Source organism: Oncorhynchus mykiss, chromosome 26 (assembly GCF_057628025.1).
Source record: "Oncorhynchus mykiss isolate SJ-2025 chromosome 26, ASM5762802v1, whole genome shotgun sequence".
Taxonomy (NCBI): domain Eukaryota; kingdom Metazoa; phylum Chordata; class Actinopteri; order Salmoniformes; family Salmonidae; genus Oncorhynchus; species Oncorhynchus mykiss.
The window spans coordinates 8,583,491-8,610,359 of NC_143047.1; the positions used below are offsets into that span (position 1 = coordinate 8,583,491).

The 26,869-nt window shown below is 42.8% G+C and overlaps 1 protein-coding gene across 50 annotated transcripts in view; it reads right to left on the reverse strand.

Moving 5' to 3' along the window:
- Positions 1 to 26,869, reverse strand: part of LOC110506319 (diacylglycerol kinase zeta) — a 141,906-nt gene that overhangs the window by 22,941 nt on the left and 92,096 nt on the right. For 26 of the 50 annotated variants that reach the window (XM_090221929.1, XM_090221927.1, XM_036963993.2 and 23 more), the window contains 19 exons: positions 22,888 to 23,004; positions 22,297 to 22,368; positions 21,465 to 21,560; positions 21,085 to 21,167; positions 20,588 to 20,648; positions 20,124 to 20,237; positions 19,254 to 19,394; positions 18,590 to 18,668; positions 18,349 to 18,404; positions 18,113 to 18,175; positions 17,651 to 17,724; positions 17,422 to 17,533; positions 17,080 to 17,279; positions 14,316 to 14,416; positions 10,178 to 10,257; positions 9,038 to 9,082; positions 6,832 to 6,901; positions 4,153 to 4,193; positions 3,144 to 3,340 (listed from right to left, as the gene is read on the reverse strand). In XM_090221929.1, coding sequence (XP_090078055.1) covers positions 3,144 to 3,340; positions 4,153 to 4,193; positions 6,832 to 6,901; positions 9,038 to 9,082; positions 10,178 to 10,257; positions 14,316 to 14,416; positions 17,080 to 17,279; positions 17,422 to 17,533; positions 17,651 to 17,724; positions 18,113 to 18,175; positions 18,349 to 18,404; positions 18,590 to 18,668; positions 19,254 to 19,394; positions 20,124 to 20,237; positions 20,588 to 20,648; positions 21,085 to 21,167; positions 21,465 to 21,560; positions 22,297 to 22,368; positions 22,888 to 23,004 — 1,802 coding nt within the window. The remainder of the gene's footprint in view (positions 1 to 3,143; positions 3,341 to 4,152; positions 4,194 to 6,831; positions 6,902 to 9,037; positions 9,083 to 10,177; positions 10,258 to 14,315; positions 14,417 to 17,079; positions 17,280 to 17,421; positions 17,534 to 17,650; positions 17,725 to 18,112; positions 18,176 to 18,348; positions 18,405 to 18,589; positions 18,669 to 19,253; positions 19,395 to 20,123; positions 20,238 to 20,587; positions 20,649 to 21,084; positions 21,168 to 21,464; positions 21,561 to 22,296; positions 22,369 to 22,887; positions 23,005 to 26,869) is intronic. The other 24 variants (XM_090221939.1, XM_090221934.1, XM_090221925.1 and 21 more) reach the window with 1 other exon arrangement.

Below are 26,869 nucleotides of genomic sequence, written 5' to 3' on the forward strand. Positions count from 1 at the left end.
GAGCTGGTGTAACTGAGTCAGGTTTGTAGGCCTCCTTGCTCGCACATGCTTTTTCAGTTCTGCCCACACATTTTCTATAGGATGGCCACTCCAATACCTTGACTTTGTTGTCCTTAGGCCATTTTGCCACAACTTTGGAAGTATGCTTCAGGTCATTGTCCATTTGTTAGACCCATTTGCGACCAAGCTTTAATTTCCTGACTGATGTCTTGAGATGTTGCTTCAATATATCCACATAATTTCCCATCCTCATGATGCCATCTATTTTGTGAAGTGCACCAGTCCCTCCTGCAGCAAAGCACCCCCACAACATGATGCTGCCACCCCCGTGCTTCACGGTAGGGATGGTGTTCTTCGGCTTGCATGCCCCCCCCCCTTTTTCCTCCAAGCATAACGATGGTCATTATGGCCAAACCGTTCTGTGTTTGTTTCATCAGACCAGAGGACATTTCTCCAAAAAGTACGATATTTATCCCTATGTGCAGTTGCAAACCATAGTCTGGCTTTTTCATGGCGGTTTTGGAGCAGTGGCTTCTTCCTTGCTGAGTGACCTTTCAGGTTATGTCGATATAGGACTCCTTTTCCTGTGGATATAGATACTTTTGTACCGGTTTCCTCCAGCAAGGTCCTTTGCTGTTGTTCTGGGATTGATTTGCACTTTTCGCACCAAAGTACGTTCATCTCTAGGAGACAGAATGCGTCTCCTTCCTGAGCGGTATGACAGCTGCATGGTCCCATGGTGTTTATACTTGCGTACTATTGTTTGTACAGATGAGCGTGGTACCTTCAGGCATTTGGAAATTGCTCCCAAGGATGAACCAGACTTGTGGAGGTCTTGGCTGATTCCTTTAGATTTTCCCATGATGTCAAGCAAAGAGGCACTGAGCTTGAAGGTAGGCCTTGAAATACATCCACAGATACACCTTCAATTGACTCAAATGATGTCAATTAGCTTATCAGAAGCTTCTAAAGCCATGAAATCATTATCTGGAATTTTCCAAGCTGTTTAAAGGCACAATCAACTTAGTGTATGTAAACTTCTGACCCACTGGAATTGTGATACAGTGAATTATAAGTGAAATAATCTGTCTGTAAACAATTGTTGGAAAAATTACTTGTGTCATGCACAAAGTAGATGTCCTAAACGACTTGCCAAAACTATAGTTTGTTAACAAGAAATTTGTGGAGTGGTTGAAAAACTAGTTTTAATGACTCCAACCTAAGTGTATGTAAACTTCCGACTTCAACTGTACATTTAAACTGATCTCTGATTAGGGAAAGGAGGACAAATAAGCCAGGGATCTTCAGAGCCAGTAGCAGGAAGAGTTAAGAAATGGTACAATATCAGTTCAGCAAAAGAATTGGTTCTGAAAAAAAAGGATGCAAATAATGTAACAGTTAGGATGTTCTTCGTCTTAAAAATTCCTTTGATAATTTGATACATTGCCAAGAGACTAAGGTGGCATTCATCTATGGCAAATTGCCTCCAACACAGTACAACTTCCAAACATCACTGTCCAGGTGTTCCTGTTCCAAGCATTGTAACTACTACTGCAGGACCTGAAAAAGACACCCAAAAAACCCTGTCACAGCCTGTCAAGGATCCGAAATGGCCTTTTACTAGGAATTCTATTTCAAGTCCCGGCCAGCAGCATGAGAGAACATGGCAAAAATAATGTGGCCTCTGCTTTGAAAGCATCAAAAGACAGTCTGTGGAAGACGTGCCAATAGACCACAGAGGGGAAGAGAGGGAGAGAGAGGCTACAATCCTACACGCCCTCAGATATAGTCCCACCATGTTTACTTTGGAGGGGGAACGTGTGGGCTGGGTTAGGATCTGCCTCTGCCATGTTTGAACTCCATGAACCTGTTGCCACACCTCTTCATCAAAACCGCTCCTTAAATCCCTAAATGGACCGAGGACAGGGGCCTGAGCGAAAGTTTAGCGAAGAGAGACTTCCAACTAAGGTGATGTTACTGTAGAACAGAACTCTACAGAAAATCCTTTACTGTACAATACGAAAAGCATAAAGAGCAATACAAGTTGATAAGCTAGACTGACAGGGAGATATGTAAAGGTTTTAAATGACTGACAGCTTCTGGTGTATGTTGAAAATGATTCTAGAAAATATTGATGAACGCACAGCAGGTATGAAATGACAAGCTCATCACGGCAGTTTATTCCTTCTCGTGTTCAATGGTATAACACTTTAACGCGGTGGTATTACTTGGATAACTTGGTTGACTCTTTCCGTGTGCATGGCTCGAGTCATTCACAGAGAGCTACAAAATGTGCAGGGGATTTACTGTGGAAGATTACAGAAATGTCCACACCTGGCGCACAGACGTCCTTCTTCTAAAAAGATGAACATACTAGCTAGTAGTGGAGTCGTGGAGCTGCATGCATTTTCCAAACTGTTCGCAACGTAGGGAACTCTTTTGTATTGTTCAGCCATGAGCAGACAATGGCCGGGGCTTCTCTCTTTGTTAAGTTGACGCGTGTATCGTAGCAAGGCTTACAGTAACGGTATTTCAACCCTGGATCTTCCCCCCTGCTGACACAGTCCTATGCTCTGAGGTGGAGCATTTCTAAAGGTCACTCTGAATTCAGGTGAGTATGGCCCTTCTCCTTCCTAGGGTGATTATGGAGACAGTCCAGTGGTTAGAACTCAAATGATTCATAGATTTAATGTGTGTGTGGGGGGGGGTTAATGGGCGAGCATGGCCTCTGCATTCAACCCTACCGCCTCAGTAATAATTCAGTAGGGCAAAATCAGCATGGCCTCCGTGAGGAGTGTGCAGTTTTATTGTGTTACAGCGTTCATGTCCAGACACAGATTCAGCCCACGGTTTCTCAGCCTTTATTTTTGTGTCCTGGACCTGGGGCACTCCGGTATGATTATTACTACACTATTTCAGCCTGTCAAAACAGCACCCGCCAGAAACCACTTGAAAACAGACGGGTTCACAGTAAATTACCTGGTGTGCATTCACTGTTATAACCCCCCTTTAAAGTGCATCCATAAAGCTCAACCCCCCCCCTCCCCCCATCAAGCTCGTGCCTCATCCTTTATCTAGTGCTCTAAAATGATCTCCGACAGAAATTCAAATTAGAAGCTGTGAGCAGCAGCTGCTTCTCTTACCTGGGTCCCGGTGAGGGGGGAGGAGACGAGGAAGAGGACGGGAAGGCAAACTTGCTCGACGCCTCTGGGAATTCACCAGAAGAATCAACCAGATCAGGCATCCCTGGTGAGGTGCTCACCGTCTCCGTGACGACCAGCTCAGGGTCCAGGATGAAGAGCTCGTCTTGGGATATCTCGGTCACATAGTTTAGGTGTTCCTGTTATGGAGAGAGAAACCAGAACTACTTATGTACAGATCGTAATGGCCATTGAAAATGTTACTTGTTGTTTATATTTTGCTTTTGTTATAGATGTTCCATTACTCTGCATAATCCATGTATTCGGGGGTGTAAAGTACTTATGTAAAAATACTTTAAAGTACTACTTAAATAGTTTTTGGGGGTATCTGTACTTTACTTTTTATATTTTTGATTACTTTTACTCCACTATGTTCCTAAAGAAAATAATGTACTTTTTACTCCATACATTTTCTGTGAGACCCAAAAGTACTCGTTACATTTTGAATGGTTAGCAGGGTAGGACTTTTGTCCAATTCATGCACATATCAAGAGAACATCCCTGGTCATCCCTACTGCCTCTGATCTGGAAGACTCACTAAACAGAGAACATCCCTGGTCATCCCTACTGCCTCTGATCTGGAGGACTCACTAAACACACATGTACATTTGTAAATTATGTCTGAGTGTTGGAGGGGGCCCCAGTCTATCAGTAAATAAAAAATCAATTAAATGTTGCCATCTGGTTTGCTTAATATAAGAAATATCTCATTATTTATACTTTTACTTTTGATACCGAAGTATATTTGAGCAATTACATTTACTTCTGATGCTTAAGTATATTTAAAACTAAATACTTTTAGACTTTTACTCAACTAGAATGTTACTGGGTGACTCACTTTTACTTGAGTCATTTTCTATTAAAAAAGGTATCGTTACTTTTACTCAAGTATGACAATTGGATACTTTTTCCATCAGCGAATGTGTTATTCTATATAATGGCACACACTCACCTGAGCACGATCAATTCTGTAAAATCGATCTGCAGTTGTGGCTAGAAGGAAAACAAGACGGGGAAAAAAATGAAACGTTTAAAAAGTACGAGGTTTATAGAGTAAACAATATGAACATTGGCGTGTACGCATACACACACACACACACACACACACGCACACACGCACACACGCACACACGCACACACAGTGTTCTAATGAGGCCAGAAAGGGCTGGTAACTGTGCAGGAGCTTAATCAAAGCGTTGACCTGATTACAACCAGCTCATGTTGTTAAATGAAGGAAAAGATGGGTAACCTGCATAATGAAAACAGAACAAGTGGGAGGATAGGGACACATCATTGGCCCAGTGACTTGGGGACATTACAAGGAGAGTCAAAGGCTTCTGGTAGTGGATGTAATTCTAGATGAGACAAAATGACAAAAGATTTACTAACCATGTCATTAGGCAATGACCAGTGGGCAAACCCTACTGCAAATCAAGTAAGTTATGATAAACCCATTGCCTTTTCAAAAGACGCATTCAGTTCGCAGGGTGTTAGGGGACTGTACCGATCATCTCACACTGTCGCCTGCCAACTAGTCACAAACAGATTCACAGGAGACCAGATATCATCATATGTAAATAGAATTGTATGTGCTCTTCAAAAGAAAATCAAGCACACTCTTTAAAGACTCATGAGTATGGACAACACTGCATCTCAGGGTAAAAACTAGGACAAGGGAAGTAGCGTGTGGGGGAAACCCTCTTCACATGGTTGTGGTCTGGCGATCAAGTACTTTCTACAGATGGTCATCTCCCGCCAGTCAGCAGAAAGTCCACTAAACTAACTGTCTCACCCCTCTCCTCTCCATCCAGCCGCCAGCCCCGTACTGTTGGACTGGACCAGTAATTAAGCTTCACGCTGCCATTCTGTCTGAGGAAGTGGAAGTGAGCTCTTCCCTAGCCCAGTGGGAGCAGACTCAAAGGAGGTGTGCTCTGGAATTAAGTCGATCTGCCAGGCTTCTTCCTCTCTACTCAAAAGATACCAAGAAAAAGACCCCTCTGTCCTCCACAGACGCTGCATATTCAATTTCTGCCAGCTTCACTGGGCAGAATAACCCAACTTAAATTTAAAAATTTTAAAAACTATATGCTTAAGAATATCTAACAGACAAGTTCATGAAGTTTGCCCAGAAGATTAGATTAGTTTAATGTTTTTAAAGGCAGGTCTGTGTACTGCATGTTTCTCAGCTTCTCCTACATATCTGGGAAGGTGTTCATTCTTCATCTTTATCAGAATGTATCAAAAGTTATGATGTGGTTCCCCCCCCCGTCGTACTAATTAAATAATCAGTCATATCAGAACGCAGCTGGAATTCACTTGCTATGCCTCTAATCAAGAATTAGCCATGCTGTTTTGATGAGAGAGAGAAAACAATTATAATTTCTCCACATGAGACCTTTACAACTGTCTTTTTTTGGACTGAGCTTTAAGATCTGGGCTGTTTTATTACCAGTGAATAGAAGCTCATCTGTCCTGATTTCAATGGAGCAGCTATGGGATTTAATTAAGCTTTGAAAAGCTCGAGAACATTTTGGGCTGTAGATTCTAAATCCCTCCTTTCTCTACCAACTATCACTAGTTAGTAAGTGAATTAACTTAGCATTCAAACAATGAACGCCTTCAGAGATCAGCTATGCTATCAGTCCATTGTGAGGAGATGGAAGATTTTGAGTTTCACTGCTGGTGGAGTGACTGATGAGCAGCAAGAGTACATCATATATGTAAACTGTGTCATGTATAGCAATGCATAGCTATTCCTAGCAATGCACATAACATGTAATTCATTATACTGCTAAATGCATTTTTTCTCCTCATGTGGACTGTCAGTGGAATAAACGATGGCTTGATAAAACTCAAGAAAAGTGTTGGATATACGTAAAAGGGCCATGGATTCACAAGACATGCTGAATCACTGACAATTGTTACGGCACTACAGATTATTGACAGAATGATGATAAAATGTATGCTTAAGAATATCTCACAGGCAAGCATTGAAGTCTGCCCAGAAGATTCCCTTTTCTGCTATGCAACAGAGCAGAAACATTCAAAGTAAATCAGTGACAGTATTATTGAATTGATTTCTGTATCTTTGCACGAGAGCTGTCGATCTACGTTAATGTTAATGTGGAGCTCAGCTAAATTGAATTGGCAGAGCCTAATTCACACAGAAACACAGCACAGCTGCGCTCAATTATGTTCTGTAGGTTGATCTACCTAGCTTCAGTTCTTCAAAACAATAACCGAAAACAAATGTTAAAATTATCCTCAAAACCTGCGTTTTGAACATTAACTCAATCTACTCTGTGCATATTTGCTTGTAATGTAAATGTGAATCTTTATCCTGCAGAAGAAATGCATTGACGCACCAATCGTAAGGTCATAAAACAGCACTGTTCTATCATATTAAGTCTACCTTGACAAAACATGAAATTCTGTGGTGAATGAACCAAGAAAACAGTGACCTGTAAGCGACGGGAGGCTCCCACTTGCAATGATCAGATTATGTCAAGCGCTCTCTCTTAAAACGCCGAAGATAGACGGGGGACTAAAAAGAGGAGGCACAAGAGGAATACTTCACTATAGAAAGTGTAAGGAATCAATAGCAGCGCTCCTTATGAGAAGTGGTACTTACAGTCCAAGAAGCACCACTTCGGCGAAAGCTTCTGTGAGGAAAGGGTCTTTGATTTAGCTCCATCATCCTCCTGAGAAAGAAATGGGACCAATGAGATTAGTTCCACAACAGCCTGCTCTATAGACTAAACATAAATGAGACTGGAAGGCCTTGACTCTGTTTTGTCCAACTTACTGGTCCATTGAAAAAAAACCGAGGACTCAAATAATAAAAACCTTTTCTGCTGGATGTAGGGCACGATTTACAGGCCCTGGGTCTTGTGTTCAATCTGGCTTTTTGAAATGAAAAGTACTTTTCTGGGCAGTGAGTTTACTGAAAGGGTCCAGCATATTAACCCCTCCCCCTACTCTTTCATATAGAGTTCCATGAGTTTAAGAGGGCAGGTGTTTTCCCTCCTCAGTCACAGAATCCTTGGTCCGAAGACCAACAATTCCTTCCTTGGTCACTGTTCTGTGCATTGGCTGAACTGTACTTAACTCAAGCTTTTCTAAAAAAGGTACCATAGTCCAGTGACCTTATGCAATGAGATACATTGACATAATCCTCTTCAGAACTTGATCTTGAAGGTAAGTGAATGTTTAGAGGGAAATGGGCTGAGGCAAGCCACAAAGGGACTTTTGTCTATTCAATGTTCAGACTTAAAGAGGCCTGTTGGAATGTGACGACAACAACAGAAGTCATTTCTAGGGCCATGCCTTGGACAGGAAAACTCCAGGCCCAAGTTACAGTTATAGGCTAAAACTAGGGCTGAGAGTTTTTCCTGATCAGTTGAACTGTGGTCAGGAAAACCGACTACTGATTTCCCATCTGAAGGTAAACTTGACCAGTCCATCTAACTTCCAAGGGGAACCGGAGGATAGCAGTGTACAGAATGTTACGACACATGCACTGAGGAACTACGCTGAAAGATCATGCTTAGCATAGAGCACAAATACTACACCTACAAGAAAAACACACACCCACACAAACAAACAAAGACAATCGTGGACACAAGGTATTCAGTCTAAGGAACACCAGACTTTTCATGGTCTCGAACAGGGAACCCAAAGCATGCAACCACCAAACGAGACCGTATCAACTAGTCCACTAACTGGTCTAGGTTGTAGTGCTCTCTTATATTTCAGCAAAAGTATTACTAACTGCAATAACATAGCCAAAGCAACCATAACTTCAGCAGTTTCTTAAACATTGGATTGCCTGCTGCGTACAAAAATCACAGGCAAACATATTCCTGATTACGATGTCTCTCATGCACACAGAAAGGGAGAGAGAGTAAACACTCACAATCACAACACATGTACAAACACATCTAAAACATGCTTCGGGGCACCGAGGAACAAGGAGAAAAACTCTTCCCAGAGGGACAAATTTGGGTTGGTTTGCATAGGGGAACAGGGCCACTACAGATAGACAAGAGGGGAAAAAGGGTCTCCCGAGTACTATTATTCAGCTATTCCCACTATGCAGACGGTTTGGCTAAGCTGTGAATAGGGATCTAAAGGAGGGCCAGGGTAGCTGGGAGGAGTGTGTGGCTATCACCGGAGACGGCCAGTCGCAGCATCTACCCACAACCTCTCGCTCTCTGGGTAAGAGCGTGTGGTGAAATCACTTTGCAAAAGTGATATTTGAATATTGATGCCACACACCATTGACGGATTGCATAGCTTGTTTGTTTTGAAGCCAACAAGGACCTACAGGACGTGAGCAGTATATTATTTTCTTGGGAGCCAAAAATAAGCAACGGAAGAGCTGATCAAAACACACAATCCCAAGTAAAACACCTAATGCAACCATGAGAAGTGTGGCTGCAGCGCTGTCTTTGTACCGTACGTGTCTGACGGTTATGCACAGGGAGGGGTTTGACAAGTGTTTTCTTCGGACTTTAAGCCTACAGTACGTATCACGTACTCAAACAGTGTGTTCTCATAGACAATAACATGGCGATGATAAAAGGTCTCATCCTTGTTTTTTTTAAATTAGATTATATTTGATGGTTATTGTTTGCTCCATCTGTTTGTTTCCGTCTGTGTTTGCTCCGTCTGTGAAAGTCGCTCCGGATAAGAGCGTCTGCTAAATGACTAAAATGCCCATGTAAAATGTCATCTGTGATCTGAAATGATTGTTTTTTTAATTAGGGGAATGTTTCCTTTTCAGACTTGTTCCTTTCCATGCCACAGACTCCCATGTCCTGTCTCGTTTTACCAACCTGGAGCACCAGTCGTTTGAAGGAGGGATGAATGGAGATGAAGTCCTGTGGAATAGCCCCAAAAACACTGTAATCCCGCAAATGGAGACTCTCCTTCCTGTCTAATGCCCCTACCCAAAATAAATCACCACATGCGGATAGGAAAATAAGCATCTCGTCTCGAAGCTACTATAATGACTGGTTTTGGATTGCAGAAAATGGGTTGAATGTAGTGGGAGAAGCATCCCCCCTCAATTTATGCAGTCTTGTTGTGTGCTATGAGTACTACTTTATTGTTTGGTGATCATATGTTTTTGAGAGTAACATATAATGAACGTGGATGATTACACATATTACAGAAGCAATTACCATTCTGCAACAGTATTTTAGTCATCAAGCCTCCATTAGTAGCAGATAAAACCTAAATATAATTTCAGCCTTTTCTTACGACGTGAGCTGATGAAAACAGCAACAAATGAGGGACAGCCGTTGAGGGATTGTCGTTCAAAATAACATAATAATCAAATGATTGCAAAGAGGTGGTGCCGCTAATCGCCAACAAATTTCATGCACTATTTATTTCAATGGGTTTTGAGCCAACAGGGACAGCGAGGTAGCTAGAGGGGCAAGGATGTCATTTTCTGGCAGAATCGCAGTCTCCCCCATTCACAAACAACCACACATGCAATCCTTTCCCATCCTAAAGACAGGTTTGGGCTTGTCTGTCCAGATGAGCCACCGTAGACCAGCCTGCGAGTAATTGCTCTTGACATCAGCAAGTTCCTTCCTCCTCTTCTAACCTACTCTCTTCCTTCATCTGTTGCACTCTCACAACTTCATCAGAATTATTTCCCACATCCTCTTATGGTATTAGCCCAGTCCTACCCCCTTTTGTCTTCTTCTACTCTCTGCCTGTATTGTCCACCATTACAGACATTTCTGAGTCCTCCCAGCTCCTTTGTCTTTATGTTCTCTGCCGCTCATCTCCTCATCATCTCTCCCCCCCCCCCGCTTGGTCTTTCCTGTCATTCATCAGCTTTACCCCTCTCCTTTAGGGGTAAAGTTCCATCTACCTCATCAACCCAGACTCTCTCCTCTGTCCCCTTCTCGCTGCCCGCCCCCCCCCCCCCCCCCCCCCCTCCTCCCCCTTTCCTTTCTCACCTCTTGGAGCCTCTCGATGTGGGAGCGACATGTTTCCAGGTCACTGTCACCCGGGACAACGATAAGTCCCAGTGGGATAGCTGTGGGGAGAGATGAGAGACAACATGCTGTTAAACACTGCTGCAGGCGCCCAGGGATCGAGCCATGAAAAACCATTCTACAGCTAGGTCCACAGGTAGCTCATAGACACAAGCTACAAGAGATAGACTAACGGATTGTGTCCTTTTATCAACTCAAACCCAGAATGGTTTGGGGGAAGTTCATTTTGTTGGCAATAGATCAAAGATATTTTAGACTAGGGCTTCCTGGATGTGTTTCATAGAGTGCCACGCAAAGTCCAATGCACTTAGTGAATTCAAACCCCTTTGAAACGGCTGTCAAAGTAGGCAAACTGTGTAAACCAAATAGCAATACAAAACAATAAGAGGAAGAATTCTCTAAATTTGATATCTGCAAGAGGACAAACTGTCTGGTGACATGTTTGTGATTAATTCCCATGCCCATTGATTTGTGCTAAACTAGAGACAGGCAATTAGGGCTAAAGTACAACTGGGCAGCAGGTGAGAGAGCAGATACACTGTGTATCAGGGAGTGCATCAAAACCACATTATGTGATCATGAATGTCCGGGCTTTTCACAGGGCCTTCTTTAGCGGTAAGAACAGAAGTGAAAGACTCGTGGACTATCAGGCTGAGATTTGTGAATTGAAAAAATGGCTCTGAGCAGCAAGTTTTACAGGCGGAAAGAGGCAGATTTCTCCACCGAGGAATGTGCTGTTGCCTAGCAACCCTGGAACAGTCTGTCTCCAATTCAATTCGGCTTCTTCCTCTTCTCCCCCCTCCCTTCTGCTTTCCTCAATCTGCAACAGTGAGGTTGTCTAAGCTCTTTATAGGTGTCAGGCAACCGAGACAACTGCCTAACGTGGTAGCGGCCGCGTGCTATATTTTGGCATCAGCGACGAAAGCATAGAGTATTAACCTCAGCTATGACAGCCAACATCATTTGTACCTCAAGAGCCATGTGAAACATCGGGGGCCTAACTTCATTCAGCCAGAGAGAGTCTGAGTGTGATGTCCAGAATGAAGCTAAACTATGTGCAAATTGAATGACAGAATGATTGTTCACTTTAGCCTATCAAAAACAGCCTTGGAATTCTGCATTATGTACAAAGTACGTTATTGGACCATCGTATGACAGTTTCATATGGACATTGAATTTATTTCTAGACTCAGTTAAAGTGTACTTCAGGTTTAAAAGCATATCTTTTCTTTTAGTTGCATGTTCTGACATCTAGTGGTGGAAAACAAAGAGTAAACTACTTTCAGCATTCCGTGAACCGAATGGTATGTACTGTTAGAAAACTGTCCTGACCTCCACCAATTATGCCTGAGAATCAAAACCTACTGGGAGATTTTCCGCCCGGTATTATAATTGCTAGCCCCGTACCTCCACTCAGGAACTTCTGCGAGTTAACATTCTGTTTCACTACATGAATTCCACAGCGGTCATCGGGATGGTAATACGAGGCTATATAATTGCAAGAGTTCAGTAAGAACTGAATACATTCATCATACTTTCTTATTTCACATACTTCTTTGGAGATATCCAACAACAAGGTTGGTCCACGGCAGCTGGGTTTTGTGCCATTAGAGACAATAAAACAGCCCCAAACAGCGTCACTTGCATATCAGAGTTACATAACTTGGGGCCAGTTAATTGTTGCGGATGTGTTTGAAGAAGATTATCATATACAACTTCCTGAACAACAGCCTTCAAAAGTCTAGTCCAAACAAACGCTGCCCACTGTTTTTTTTAAGACAAACAAACAAACTTTGTTTTAAAAAGGAAAGACCTAACAAACAGTCTGAGACAGTGTCTGGAATAGTTAGGTTTGTGCATGAGGATGCGAATGTGAGAACAATTAAGAGTGGGGAGGGGGGGCGGGGGGCTCTAGCTGTGCTATGGAGGTGATTATGGAGGTGATTACCGCGTCGGCCCCTGGGCATCCATTAGAGACAGTAATGGGTAGCTACCTCATTATCGCCTCACAGTCATACTAGCCAAAGTCACATGCAGGGAGGCCCACACTGATAAACTCATAGCAATTGAGCGGCCTGACGGGGATGGGAGGAGGGTTTCAAGGTGGACGGATAGCAAAACCTGGAGCCAACACCCGCCTCCCCCCCAGGAGGAGCCAGGAAGGGAGAAAATGAAAGAGTTCCATCTCTGTGGGGTTTCTGCTAAGTACCATATAAATCAAAAGGGACTTCCTTTTCCTTTGTATTTAGCGAGGCTAGTTGATGGCGGCATCCTTAAAAGGGGCAATCAAGAGCATGGTGTGTCTTTCCAAATTAAATATATTTGTGCTAACCTACGTTTGACAGTGACAGAGTCTATGCAGTCGCTGTGTAGATTTAGAGTCCATTTCACTAACGAGAAGTGATAAACACTCTTGCTGACAGTTCACCAAGGGGCGGATTGAGACTCAGGAAATGGATGCCTTTCCTACGCACTTCTCAGTAGTTGCTATTCAGACTTACTTTATGCAGGTGCGTAAACTGGCTTTGCAGGCGTGGTTCCCTTGCGCGCGCTCAATACATTTCATTCAGCCGCTGAAAACCCTCCCACTTGCTGGCCAACAGATTTTCTCTTCGAGTTTTCCTTCAATAGGCTTTTCAGCACATCTATCTTAAGCCATCCCTTTAAATACGGTGTACCTTTAAGTTCTAATTTTGTCAGACTCACTAGAATATAAATATGTGCATATTCATCTCTGTTTCAGCAGATTATTTAGGTTTAGGAAAGTATTTATGAATCCTAAAAAACAGGATTGGAGAGCCTTTACGCATGAAAGAAAGAAAACGCTGGTTTGATTAATTCTGAACATTGCCACATTTCGTTATTTAACCCATTGTGATGTTGGAAGATTAGTGTTCATAGAATTACAATAGGGAGAATAGTGTAGGATATACCCTTGTCTATTGCCCGCACTAACTATGGAACTGTGTGATGACACAGCCAAGTATTGCGCCACGTGTCGGGTTCAAACTGTTACGGCTTGGTCTGCGATCCGCTCCATAACGATTTAATTAGCATACTTTTCTTTTTTTTACATGATCAAATGTTACTAATGATCCTCTGTAACAACCACATGGCTGTGACATCGTTTACAGAGGAAGCAAATGAAAGTAAACAAAACAACGTAAATAAATGGAATGATAATGTAGGCCCTACCAACTGAAGGGAACTATTTGGCAGTTAAAATATGTGTGGTTTTCAGGTCTACTGACGGTCAATAATGATAGTGGCTAATATTTAACATGATAAATAATAGGAAATAATTAAGACACTAGCATCCCTGCACGTTAAAAGGCAGTACAATTAAAATTCTGCATAATGTCACAGCATTTCATAAACTTTACTGTGGGAAAGTTGATGTGCTTCCGTTTTCTTCCATATGACAGGCTTCACATTTGTCTCCAGCGATTATAATGTAAAATAGTTCTAAAACAAGTGTCATTTATATTTACAATTCCCTTATCCAAATGGATTACTAATTTATCTAGCGCTCATCAATTTGTCAATTACAGTGCATGGAGAATGGTATTATTTCTAGTGGGAAAAAATGAAGTAAATGCTTTTTCCACTTGGAACCGGTGTAATTATTAGGAAATTAGATCAGAATATGCCGTATCTGTTGACACACCACTGTCACACCTTAATTCATTCAATCTCCACCCCAAACAAATAGCAGGGGAATTGCATGCTTTTCTCATGCTTAAATTCAAGGTCAGAATACACGTAGAGAGAAAAGTGCATAAAAAGGGAATCGGCCCCTAAAATGGCACAAGGACACGTGTAGTATATCTTCAACTGGCTCAGGTCCCTTACAGTGCATATGGCCAGGATTTAACACTACAAAATAAGCCTGCCATTTTGAAATTCACCTGCACGGCAATAAACACAACTAAAAGGTGTAGACTACAGAGTTCTACATCACAGAAAACAGCTCTGGCTCGCAGTAACATCCCTGCATGAAGCTGTACTCATGGGCCTGTTGCATTTCTCCTTGAACAGGCTGGTGGACACCTGAAGGATGATGGAGTTACAGTGCATTAGATAGAGATGGAATACTCACAGGCTTCTTTGAGTTTCTCCTTGTCATAATGTAGGGCCTCATAGTCGTGCATGCTAATACGGTTCACCCGGATCCTTAACCTCTCCGGGAAGGGCTGCTGGCTGAGGAAGACAACAGAAGAAGCATAGCCATTTGGGTACCATCTCGCAAAAATGTGAATTACACTGAACTAAAATATAAGCGCAACAATTTCAAAGATTTTACTGAGTTATAGTTCATATGAGGAAATCAGTCAATTGAAATAAATTCATTAGGCCCTAATCTACGGATTTCACATGAACTGAGAATACAGATATGCATCTGTTGTTCACAGATACCTTTATAAAAAAAAGGTATGGGCATGGGTCAGAAAACCAATCAGTATCTGGTGTGACCACCACTTGCCTCATGCAGTGCAACACATCTCCTTTGCATAGAGTTGATCAGACTGTAGATTGTGACCTGTAGAACGTTGTCAGACTCCTCTTCAATGGCTGTGCGAAGTTGCTGGATATTGGCGGGAAATGGAACATGCTGTCGTACACGTCGATCCACAGCATGCTCGATGGGTGACATTTGTGTTGAGTATCCAGGCCATGGAAGAACTGGGACCTTTTCAGCTTCCAAGAATTGTGCATAGACATGGGACCGTGCATTATCAGGCTGAAACATGAGGTGATGGCGGTGGATGAATGGCACGACAATGGGCCTCAGGATCTCGTCACGGTATCTCTGTGCATTCAAATGACCATCGATAAAACGCAATTGTGTTCGTTGTCCGTGGCTGATGCCTTCCCATACCATAACCCTACCGGTCACCATGGGGCACTCTGTTCACAACGTTGACATCAGCAAACCGTTCAGCCACAAGAAGCCTGATGTGGAGGTCCTGGGCTGGCGTGGTTATACGTGGTCTGCGGTGGTGAGGCCAGTTGGACTTACTGCCAAATTCTCTAAAATCACATTGGAGGAGGCTTATGGTAGAGAAATGAACATTAAATTCTCTGGCAACAGCTCTGATGGACATTCCTGCCATCAGCATGCCAAATGCATGTTCACTCAAAACTTGAGATATCTGTGGCATTGTGCTGTGTGACAAAACTGCACATTTTAGAGTGGCCTTTTATTGTCCCCAGCACAGGGTGCACCTGTGTAATGATCATGCTGTTTAATCAGCTTCTTGATATATTACACCCGGATGGATTATCTTGGCAAAGGAGAAATGCTCACTAACAGGAATATAAACAAATGTGCGCACGAATTTGTGCATAGAGTATGGCATATTTCTGGGATCTATTTCAGCTCATGAAACATGGGGCCAACAATTGACATGTTGCGTTTGTATCTTTGTTCAGTGTACATATTTGTAGGAACTCTGAGTTTCAAACAACCAAATCATAATCATTAGATTATTCCATAACCTATGCTAGATTTCAATACACCGTTATACTGTACATTATCAGTTACTTTCCATATTAATTTCTAACTTAGTAAACTATTTGGGAGTTGGAAACATCTCGGCTGAGAGATAAAAATAAATAAATATGGAAGGTATAAGTTTAATGAAAGGCTGTCACCCGGGAAGAGCATTAACACAAGCTCAACCTCCAACCACAACACTCTGACAACCTGGGCTCACATGCACAGCAGCCTGAGAGAAGTCAGAGGTGTTCAACGCTGCTTTCCCCCCTTCCGTTTGTCATCGCGATGGCTTCAAGGATGATTATATATTCATGAAAACAGTTGTGATCTGTGACGAATGTGACCTGTTCGCAGTGTGTGGGAGATTCAAAAACAATGTTGCGACTATAGCTTACCATTCTGTTCAAGGACAATAGACACCTGACAACAACACAAGTCGTATATGTTTCTTACTGCAGTATGTTGCAAAACAGTTGGCAGGACAACATCTAATGTCGGGGTATGATCTCAAACAATGTAATCAGTGTGGAAGTGAATACAGCTGGGTTGTTTGTTTGAATTCCAGACTCATTTGCATCTTATCATTTTTACTTTCTGTCCAAATGCCTGGTGTTTTGCTTCACAGAAGGTCGGGCCATTCTAACCAACTTTGCAAAAAGGAAGAACGGTATCACAAATAAGGTTTTGGACGACCATGTCTTTAATCTCAGCTAAAACAGGCTTCTGTAAACACAATCATTGAATTAGTCCCCCCCCCCCCGCCAACATTTCAATCCTGTAGACGGAGGACTCATAATTCCCCGCAAGTCAACACATTGTCGCGAGACTCACATCAGAATCAGCGAAGTATGAAATTAGCAAAAAACATTACAACAGGTTTGACAAAAGGTAACGCAATTACCATGAAAATAAATAGGGCGGTTCATTCTGATAATACATGTGATTTTCAGCCTGTAGACAGACAGACTGATAAGACGAAGACTACTGATGGAGAGAAAAGGAAGATGGTAGCAAAGCCATGTTGACTTTGATGAATGTTTTTTGTGTGTGTTTGTTTGTTTCCCCTCGTCGGCTTAGATTATTTTACATTCACAAGTCTTTGTCAGCGCTTCAGCCACACTTGCAAATGAATCCCACAGGCTAGCGTCGAGGACACCTGCGTGCCACACCCGCATGCCACTTAAAAATCACACAGCAAGAAATTGAAGAGCGACCTTCGGCTCGGTCGAGGACACTTGTGGAATGCATTACAATAACTTCCAACTCCACAAGCACCGTTATGACAACAGAGGCAACCTGCCGACAGCACAAAAGACTAAACAAAGTACACTATCAAAAGTGGAACCTGGACTGTATTACTCACTCATTGAGCAGCGGAATAGATGTCCTCCTCTTGGCCTTCTGCACCATGTTCGCTTGGTTCCTCAGGGAGATACGGATGGTGGAGGGGGCTAGCTTGCAAGGCTCCCCATCTACCTGCATGGGGATGGACTTGTAGGTGGTGAGGGTCACCTCTCTGCACTGGTTCAGCCGCTCACCGTGACCTCCGACCTGCAGCGTGGCCTACAGCACCAGGGAGGACGAGACGATCATCCATCAGAGCAAGGTCACGACTAGGACAAAAAGAAACTGACTCATCCATTTCATTAAATCTACTAACTTATGTTTCTAACACACAGACAAATTCAAGTTGATAGGTGAATACCAGAGAGGTCATGGTGAAGCCGATAACTTCAATGCAGCCATCGTCGTGCCGTTGTGGCTCAAAGTCATGGTGCTCGCTTGGGTTGCCCCATGGCATGGTACCAGCACAGTATCTAGTACACACATACACACATGGTTAGGTGCCTAACTTAGCCTACAGCCTCCATTACGACAGTGACAAGATTGTAACATGTCATATATAACACGTTTCCCCCATTGAGGCTGCTAACCTGGGAATGTTGAGGAACACCAGGCACTGCAGCTTCAGATCCTGAACCTTTGAGGTGAGGTCGGTGCCGTCGCACTATCGAGAGGAGACCGACAGACAGACAGACAGACAGGCGTCTCCATTACTGTACACATACGCACTCAGATCATTCCCGGAAGAGCTCTCACATGGCCTTATAAAATGTACCCTTTGAAAGGTGCCACATTCTGACTGACTGACTGACAGTGAAGAACACATCTGTCAGTCTAATGAGATGTGATCCTTACAACCTACCTTATATACAAGCTCAGAATGGAGCCTCGGCTCTCAAACTGGGGTCAATTTTATTTCTGCACTAACTACTTTTACTATGAAGGGTGAAATTCCTGTTAACGGATTTAGATTTGAACTTGAACCCGTTGTGGAATGACGTCACACAATCTGAGCTGCAGCCAAGGTCCGTGTAATGGTCAGTTGAACTCACCACGACCTTGATGTGTTTGGCTAGGTCTTTGGAGCTGCCCATGAGGAAGTCCGAGAAGGCCGTCTGGTTAGAAAGAGCAACAGAGAATCAAGCTTGTAGATTATCAATAGAAAACATTGACACAACTAAAGCTATGGCCACAAATACAACAATTACTATCACTACAAAATGGTAAAAGTGATGATAATGGTGAGAAAATAGGATTTCTCCTGTTTAGAAAACACAACTGTACCCACCCCTGCATAGAACATCTTGTTCCGAAAGCGGCTGTTGAATTTCTCCGGGTTGGCCTCTGAGGAGCGTTGGTTATAGAAGGCATGATAGGTTGTGAGTAATTATGGCACAATGATTTGGCATACAGTAGATACACACAGCATCATTTGCTACTGTCGATGTGAGCCGTCTATGGATAGCACAGATTTATCCCCAACAATGGCATTACATGGGTAGTCAACGTTAAGAGATCGGAAATACAACCTCGAGACTCGTGGAATTCTAGTGTCACGTGTGCGTCGAAGCCGAGGCTGAAGTAGTTGTTGAAGACGTCGAGGGGGAGCTGCGGAAAAAGAAAAACCCGTACAAAGAAATGTGTTAATCCCAGACGCGATATCACCAATACATCCGAAATCACAATGTCAAATGTTGACATTTCAACACTAAACCGGAGTATACTGCTGAGCCCAACTCCATCCTCAGTCCTACGGTCTTCAGTCACCACAGACTACCCTCTCTGCCGTAAATTTAAAAAAATATATAACAATACATCATGTTTGAGGTCGTAGAGCAACATTGTGCTTCTAGTTGATAAACTCTCTCAACTTTTAGAACTAACTAACCATTAAATAATGGAAAGGTCACTGAGGTGTTTTGGTGTGTGGCCAGCCATGACCCTATTCACAATAAACAAATTATGTTGTGACATTGTACAGAGGTTAGTTCTCTGTGGCTCGATGAACTCATCACAGTCAAGACCTGATTTACGCTGTAATTACAAACACACCAGTAACACACCAGGTAAAAAGAGCTAGCACTAAGTTCAAATTTGATCAATCCTCATTCCCTGCATCACGCATCCACACCATCAAATGTTGACAGTCCATGTCAGCAGTACAGGATCTTGGACGAGAGGGGGTTTGTTCACCTTGTCAGTCTGCTGCTCATCCCTCTCCTCTGCAACAGTATCCTGGTTGGGCTCCACTATTAGATTCCACCGGTCGAGCTGGACGACGTTCCCATCCTCTACATGAGACAGGATCTTAGACACCGGTTCATCTGTGTAACCCTGGAGAAGGGAGGAATAGAGAAGGAAAACACCAAGAGCATTAAACACAGTTCATTGTAGAAAGCAGCTCGTTCCTCCTGAGGGATATAAATTCTTCAAGACATTTTTCAAGAAAATAATAAGCGGCTATAGTCATGATTCTGGTGCCCTCTACAGAGTTAACTGTGCACCTGCATTGTTCAACGACTATGGAAAAGCACAGCTTTGAGGGGTATACACCGAGTGTACAAAATATTAGGAACACCTGCTCTTTCCATTGACCAGGTGAATCCAGGTGAAAGCTGTGCTCCCTTATTGGTGTCACTTGTTAAATCCAATACAAAATCAGTGGAGACGAAGGGGAGGAGTCCGGGTTAATGAAGGATTTTTAAGCCTCGAGACAATTGAGACATGGGTTGTGTATGTGTGCCATTCAGAGGGCACATATAGACAGGTTTGAGTGCGTCAAGAACTGCAACGCTGCTGTTTTTTTATTTTATAACGCTCAACAGTTTCCCGTGTGTATCAAGAATGGTTCACCGCCCAAAGGACATCCAGCCAACTTGACACAACTGTGGGAAGCATTGAGGTGAACATGGGCCAGCATCCCTGTGGAACACCTCGTAGAGTCCATGCCCTGAGGTAATTGAGGTTGTTCTGAGGGTAAAAAGAGAGGGGGGGCTGCTAACTCAATATTTAAAAAAGTGTTCCTCCGTGTATATGTTGTCCAGATATGGTTGAGATACTCACACCCCCCCAGTTGAGGGTCCTGGCCAGGTCGTTGCCTGTCCCCAGAGGCAGGATGGCTACTGCAGGCTGGGGGTTCAGTTGGAGCTGGTCCAGAGCAGACAGGATCCAACCCACCTACACACACACCATACAACAGACATATTATCAAAAACATCATGTGATGTGCCCTTCAACAACATGCCAAACATTGCTATTGTCCTTGCTTAAGGAATACATGTTTGAACAGCTTCTTAACAAACTGCACCTGCAGCATAGTGTGTGTTGCTGTTCAATCACTTAGATAACCATCAAAGTTCAGGGCTTAGATCACTAAGATGGGGTCAAATGCCTTTAAGGGAAAACACCAGACACTGTGTGCTGTTATTTGACTGATCACAAAGTAAAGTTTGCGGCTAAAATAGTTCAGGAATGTCTGTGTATTGCTTAAAAAGATTGCTGTTGGCATTGCTGTTGTTTCTACTCACCGTGCCATCCCCTCCGCATGCCAGTATCCTCAGGTTATGCACCTTACGGTACATTTCTAACCTTGGAGAGACAGAGCAAGAGACAAAATCAACTTCTAGCTTTCTGTCACAGTCAGTCCACAGTATCAAGCCTGTTAATGAAGGTCTCCCACACTCAGTTAAAATCGGCAGCATTCACAGTGAAGGGGAGTCCTATACAGCAAATGGCTCCTGGGCAGACAGAATAATACCATAGTGTATCCATAGGAAGAGCAAAAAAGAATATCAAAATAATACTTGGAATTAGAACGACTTCTTTTGGAGAGATATATATATATATACACACACATACATATATTAGATCTAATGAGAAGGAGCTCTGCGCCAGTGAGCACAGAGTAATGGAAGAGCTCCAAGACCTATACGTAATGATGATGAGATTTATTTTTAAGGGCCAGAGTCAGTAACAATTCGGCACTTAGTACAAAGTTTGCACCTGCTATTTTTGAGAAACTTACCCATCCTTGGGTCCTCCCAGACTCAGGTCAAATACTTGGCGAGGGTTCAGGTACCACATGAACGACTGGATAATCTTGGCTCCCTGAAAATGAGTAGGAGTACAATTACTACCAGTTCCTCATCATCATCATCATCATCATCATCATCATCATAATAAAGAAGTATTTGATTAACTGACTAGTATATTATTGAGTGATCCAGACAAATGCGTGAGGTATGAGAGGTATGACTGGACTTCTGAAAGACTCTTTAAGACACAGACAGTGTTTCATCTCACAGACGGCTTACAGACCAGTCGGGGATTACACCTGTGACTGGTGTTGGCCTCGGCCCACTGGGCCTGCACTGACAGCTCCAGCACAGACAGCACGTCTCTCACCTGATTCCCCCCACTCTTTGGGTTGACAAACACCAACAGCGGCTTCATGAGCTGAGAGGGAATGGGTCTAACTATGAAGGGCTTCCAGCGTGCCTCCTGCACAAAGAGGAAGGGAGAGGGGCAGAGGAAATAAAGGGATGGATTTAGAGAGGTGAAAGATGAGAGACTGATTGTACAGTGTTGGTTTCCTAAGGGGAGAACTGCTTTTACTGATGTTTTGTTATAAACTATCGCGTCAGACTCGTGTAACATTATGCCAAATTAACTCACTAAAATGAAAATGGCATAGAGCTGACGCTGCGTGGATACTTCCTACTCTCTACGAGACATAGTATAGCCAAAGAGTATACAGTTGTCTAAGACTGTGCGCAGTTGAATTGATCAATACGGTCTCCATAACTGTGGTTTCTGGGGTGATCTGGGGAGTTGGGGTGGGATGGTACCTGGGACTGGCTGAGAATTATTTCTGTACATGCACTTGTCATGTAAATGCATTCAAGCCATGGTATTCGACACTGGATGTCGCCAGGAAGGATGTATTGACAAGCACATCCTGGCTGGGTTGTGTCAGCAGTGATTTGATAAGGGTCAAGACTGTCTACATCGATAATACCTCGTCATTAGTTTGACATTGCCCTTTTCGCTACCATTTCATAAGTATGTACTTCAAGTATAATATTTCAACGTAAAACCAATTGAACAGTTCACAACAGATGCGGTATAAAGGGAAATGATGCCCCTCAGGCTAATCAGCAAAGGACGTTTCAGTTACGTACGTCTCCTCACATTACAAACGGTAGGAAATGCCATTTGTAATGGATGATGAACTCACCTCTACTCCCTTTTTGCTGGACTTGCGCTTAAACGAGGTCCGTTTTTTCTTTTTGCTCGACTTTAGTGAGGTCTAAAAGAATAACACATGAGGATTAACTGTCACGCTGGTATTCCATTTATATAAGGAACAGCATTTGATCAACTGTAAATAATACACTGTAATCTATCTGAACTGTTGACTGCTCAAACTAACGGATGACTGCCACCCTCTGTTGGCTTCGCAGTGCAATGGCACCACAAAGTATTTGGGGAAGCATACCATTGCACGTTGTAAACTCGCATGGTGGCAGTGAATATCTGAATACTTGGAAGTGTATTGTGTGACGGTGTATTTTGTGACTGTCGGGGCGGCAGGTAGTGTAGTGGTTAGAGTGTTGGTTCAAAAAGGTTGCTGGTTCAAATACCCGGGCCAACAAGGTGAACAATCTCTGACCTTGAGCAAGGCACGTAACTTTAATTTGCTCCGGAGGCACCAACCTACTACGGCCAACACTGTAAAACAACATTTCACTGTACCTATCCAGTGCATGTGACAATATACATCTATTTAAAAAAAACTAACATTTTATTCATAAAAAAAAAAAATTACCTGAGGTCTGCGAACCCGGAGGATCCAAGTAGGGGGTACGATGACAGAGGCATGAGCACCCAGGGAGCAGGACTCCTCGATCTGCTGCAGCATGAAGCAGGACACCTTGTTGTGATACTAGAGTAGGGAGAGGGACAGAGGAAAAGACGGCAGCAGTGAGCACAACACACACCAACACACATCATTCATTTAAAACACTCAACACAGACCCTCACACAACTGTCTCACATAAACATACATACAACCTTTACAGAGGGTGAATACACCAGTGATCACACACATCCATATTCATTGGAAGTGTTGTCATTCAACACAGACACAACACAGACACTCATACAAATGTCTCAATTAAGCATAAAGCATACAGACACACGTCATCATCATCCATGCAGATGAGCCTCGTGATTTACATGTATTCCCTGAAAACAGTATATACAGTTGAAGTCGGAAGTTTACATATACCTTAGCCAAATACATTTAAACTCAGATTTTCACAATTCCTGACATTTAATCCTAGTAACAATGCCCTGTCTTTGGTCAGTTAGGATCACCACTTTATTTTAAGAATGTGAAATGTCAGAATAATAGTAGAGAGAATTATTTATTTCAGCTTTTATTTCTTTCATCAAATTCCCAGTGGGTGAGAGGTTTACATACACGCAATTAGTATTTGGTAGTGTAACGGATGTGAAACACTAGCTTAGTTAGCGGTGGTTCGCGCTAAATAGCATTTCAATCGGTGACGTCACTTGCTCTGAGACCTTGAAGTAGTAGTTCCCCTTGCAAGGGCAGCGGCTTTTGTGGAGCGATGGCTAACGATGCTTCGTGGGTGACTTATGTTGATGTGTGAAGAGGGTCCCTGGTTCGCTCCCAGGTATGGGCGAGGGGACGGTCTAAAGTTATACTGTTACATTAGCATTGCCTTTAAATTGCTTAACTTGGGTCAAACGTGTCGGGTAGCCTTCCACAAGCTTCCCACAATAAGTTGGGTGAATTTTGGCCCATTCCTCCTGACAGAGCTGGTGTAACTGAGTCAGGTTTGTAAGGCCTCCTTGTTCGCACACGTTTTTTCAGTTCCGCCCGCAAAGTTTCTATAGGAATGAGGTACGGGCTTTGTGATGGCCACTCCCATACGGACTTTGTTGTCCTTAAGCCTTTTTGCCACAACTTTAGAAGTATGCTTGGGTCATTGTCCATTTGGAAGACTCATTTGCGACCAAGCTTTAACTGACTGATGTCTTGAGATGTCGCTTCAATATATCCACATACATTTCCTGCCTCATGATGCCATCTATTTTGTGAAGTGCACCAGTCCCTCCTGCAGCAAAGCACCCCCACAACATGATGCTGCCACCCCCGTGCTTCACAATGTTCTTTGGCTTGCAAGCCTCCCCCTTTCTCCTCCAAACATAATGATGGTCATTATGGTCAAACAGTTCTATTTTTGTTTCATCAGACCAGAGGACATTTCTCCAAAAAGTACAATCTTTATCGCCATGTGCAGTTGCAAACCGTAGTCTGGCTTTTTTATGGCGGTTTTGGAGCAGTGGCTTCTTCCTTGCTGAGCGGCCTTTCGGGTTATCTCGATATAGGACTCGTTTTACTATGGATATACAGTGCCTTGCGAAAGTATTCGGCCCCCTTGAACTTTGCGACCTTTTGCCACATTTCAGGCTTCAAACATAAAGATATAAAACTGTATTTTTTTGTGAAGAATCAACAACAAGTGGGACACAATCATGAAGTGGAACGACATTTATTGGATATTTCAAACTTTTTTAACAAATCAAAAACTGAAAAATTGGGCGTGCAAAATTATTCAGCCCCTTTACTTTCAGTGCAGCAAACTCTCTCCAGAAGTTCAGTGAGGATCTCTGAATGATCCAATGTTGACCTAAATGACTAATGATGATAAATACAATCCACCTGTGTGTAATCAAGTCTCCGTATAAATGCACCTGCACTGTGATAGTCTCAGAGGTCCGTTAAAAGCGCAGAGAGCATCATGAAGAACAAGGAACACACCAGGCAGGTGTGAGATACTGTTGTGAAGAAGTTTAAAGCCGGGTTTGGATACAAAAAGATTTCCCAAGCTTTAAACATCCCAAGGAGCACTGTGCAAGCGATAATATTGAAATGGAAGGAGTATCAGACCACTGCAAATCTACCAAGACCTGGCCGTCCCTCTAAACTTTCAGCTCATACAAGGAGAAGACTGATCAGAGATGCAGCCAAGAGGCCCATGATCACTCTGGATGAACTGCAGAGATCTACAGCTGAGGTGGGAGACTCTGTCCATAGGACAACAATCAGTCGTATATTGCACAAATCTGGCCTTTATGGAAGAGTGGCAAGAAGAAAGCCATTTCTTAAAGATATCCATAAAAAGTGTTGTTTAAAGTTTGCCACAAGCCACCTGGGAGACACACCAAACATGTGGAATAAGGTGCTCTGGTCAGATGAAACCAAAATTTAACTTTTTGGCAACAATGCAAAACGTTATGTTTGGCGTAAAAGCAACACAGCTGAACATACCATCCCCACTGTCAAACATGGTGGGGGCAGCATCATGGTTTGGGCCTGCTTTTCTTCAGCAGGGACAGGGAAGATGGTTAAAATTGATGGGAAGATGGATGGAGCCAAATACAGGACCATTCTGGAAGAAAACCTGATGGAGTCTGCGAAAGACCTGAGACTGGGACGGAGATTTGTCTTCCAACAAGACAATGATCCAAAACATAAAGCAAAATCTACAATGGAATGGTTAAAAAATAAACATATCCAGGTGTTAGAATGGCCAAGTCAAAGTCCAGACCTGAATCCAATCGAGAATCTGTGGAAAGAACTGAAAACTGCTGTTCACAAATGCTCTCCATCCAACCTCACTGAGCTCGAGCTGTTTTGCAAGGAGGAATGGGAAAAAAATGTCAGTCTCTCGATGTGCAAAACTGATAGAGACATACCCCAAGCGACTTACAGCTGTAATCGCAGCAAAAGGTGGCGCTACAAAGTATTAACTTAAGGGGGCTGAATAATTTTGCACGCCCAATTTCTCAGTTTTTGATTTGTTAAAAAAGTTTGAAATATCCAATAAATGTCGTTCCACTTCATGATTGTGTCCCACTTGTTGTTGATTCTTCACAAAAAAATACAGTTTTATATCATTATGTTTGAAGCCTGAAATGTGGCAAAAGGTCGCAAAGTTCAAGGGGGCCGAATACTTTCGCAATTCTCTGTAGATACTTTTGTACCGGTTTCCTCCAGCATCTTCACAAGGTCCTTTGCTGTTGTTCTGATTTGCACCAAAGTACATTCATCTCTAGGAGACAGAACTAGGAGACAGTCTCCTTCCTGAGCGGTATGACGGCTGCGTGGACCCATGGTGTTTATACTTGCTTACTATTGTTTGTACAGATGAACGTGGTACCTTCAGGCATTTGGAAATTGCTCCCAAGGATGAACCAGACTTGTGGAGGTCTAAAATTTTTCTGAGGTCTTGGCTGATTTCTTTTGATTTTCCCATGATGTAAAGTAAATAGGCACTGAGTTTGAAGGCAGGCCTTGAAATACATTCACAGGTACACATCCAATTGACTCAAATGATGTAAATTATCTTATAAGAAGCTTCTAAAGCCATGGCATGATGTTCTGAAATTTTCCAAGCTGTTTAAAGGCAAAGTCAACTTAGTGTATTTAAACTTCTGACCCACTGGAATTGTGATACAGTGAATTATAAGTGAAATAATCTGTCTGTAAACAATTGATGGAAAAATTACTTTTGTCATGCACAAATTAGATGTCCCAACAGACTTGCCAAAATTATAGTTTGTTAACAAGAAATTTGTGGAGTTGTTGAAAAACTAGTTTTAATGACTCCAACCTAAGTGTATATAAACTTCCGACTTCAACTGTATATTAACAGTGTTGCACTTTTCATGTAGCCTAATTTTGGCCAGCTAATATTAGTAGTAGATTTTAAATC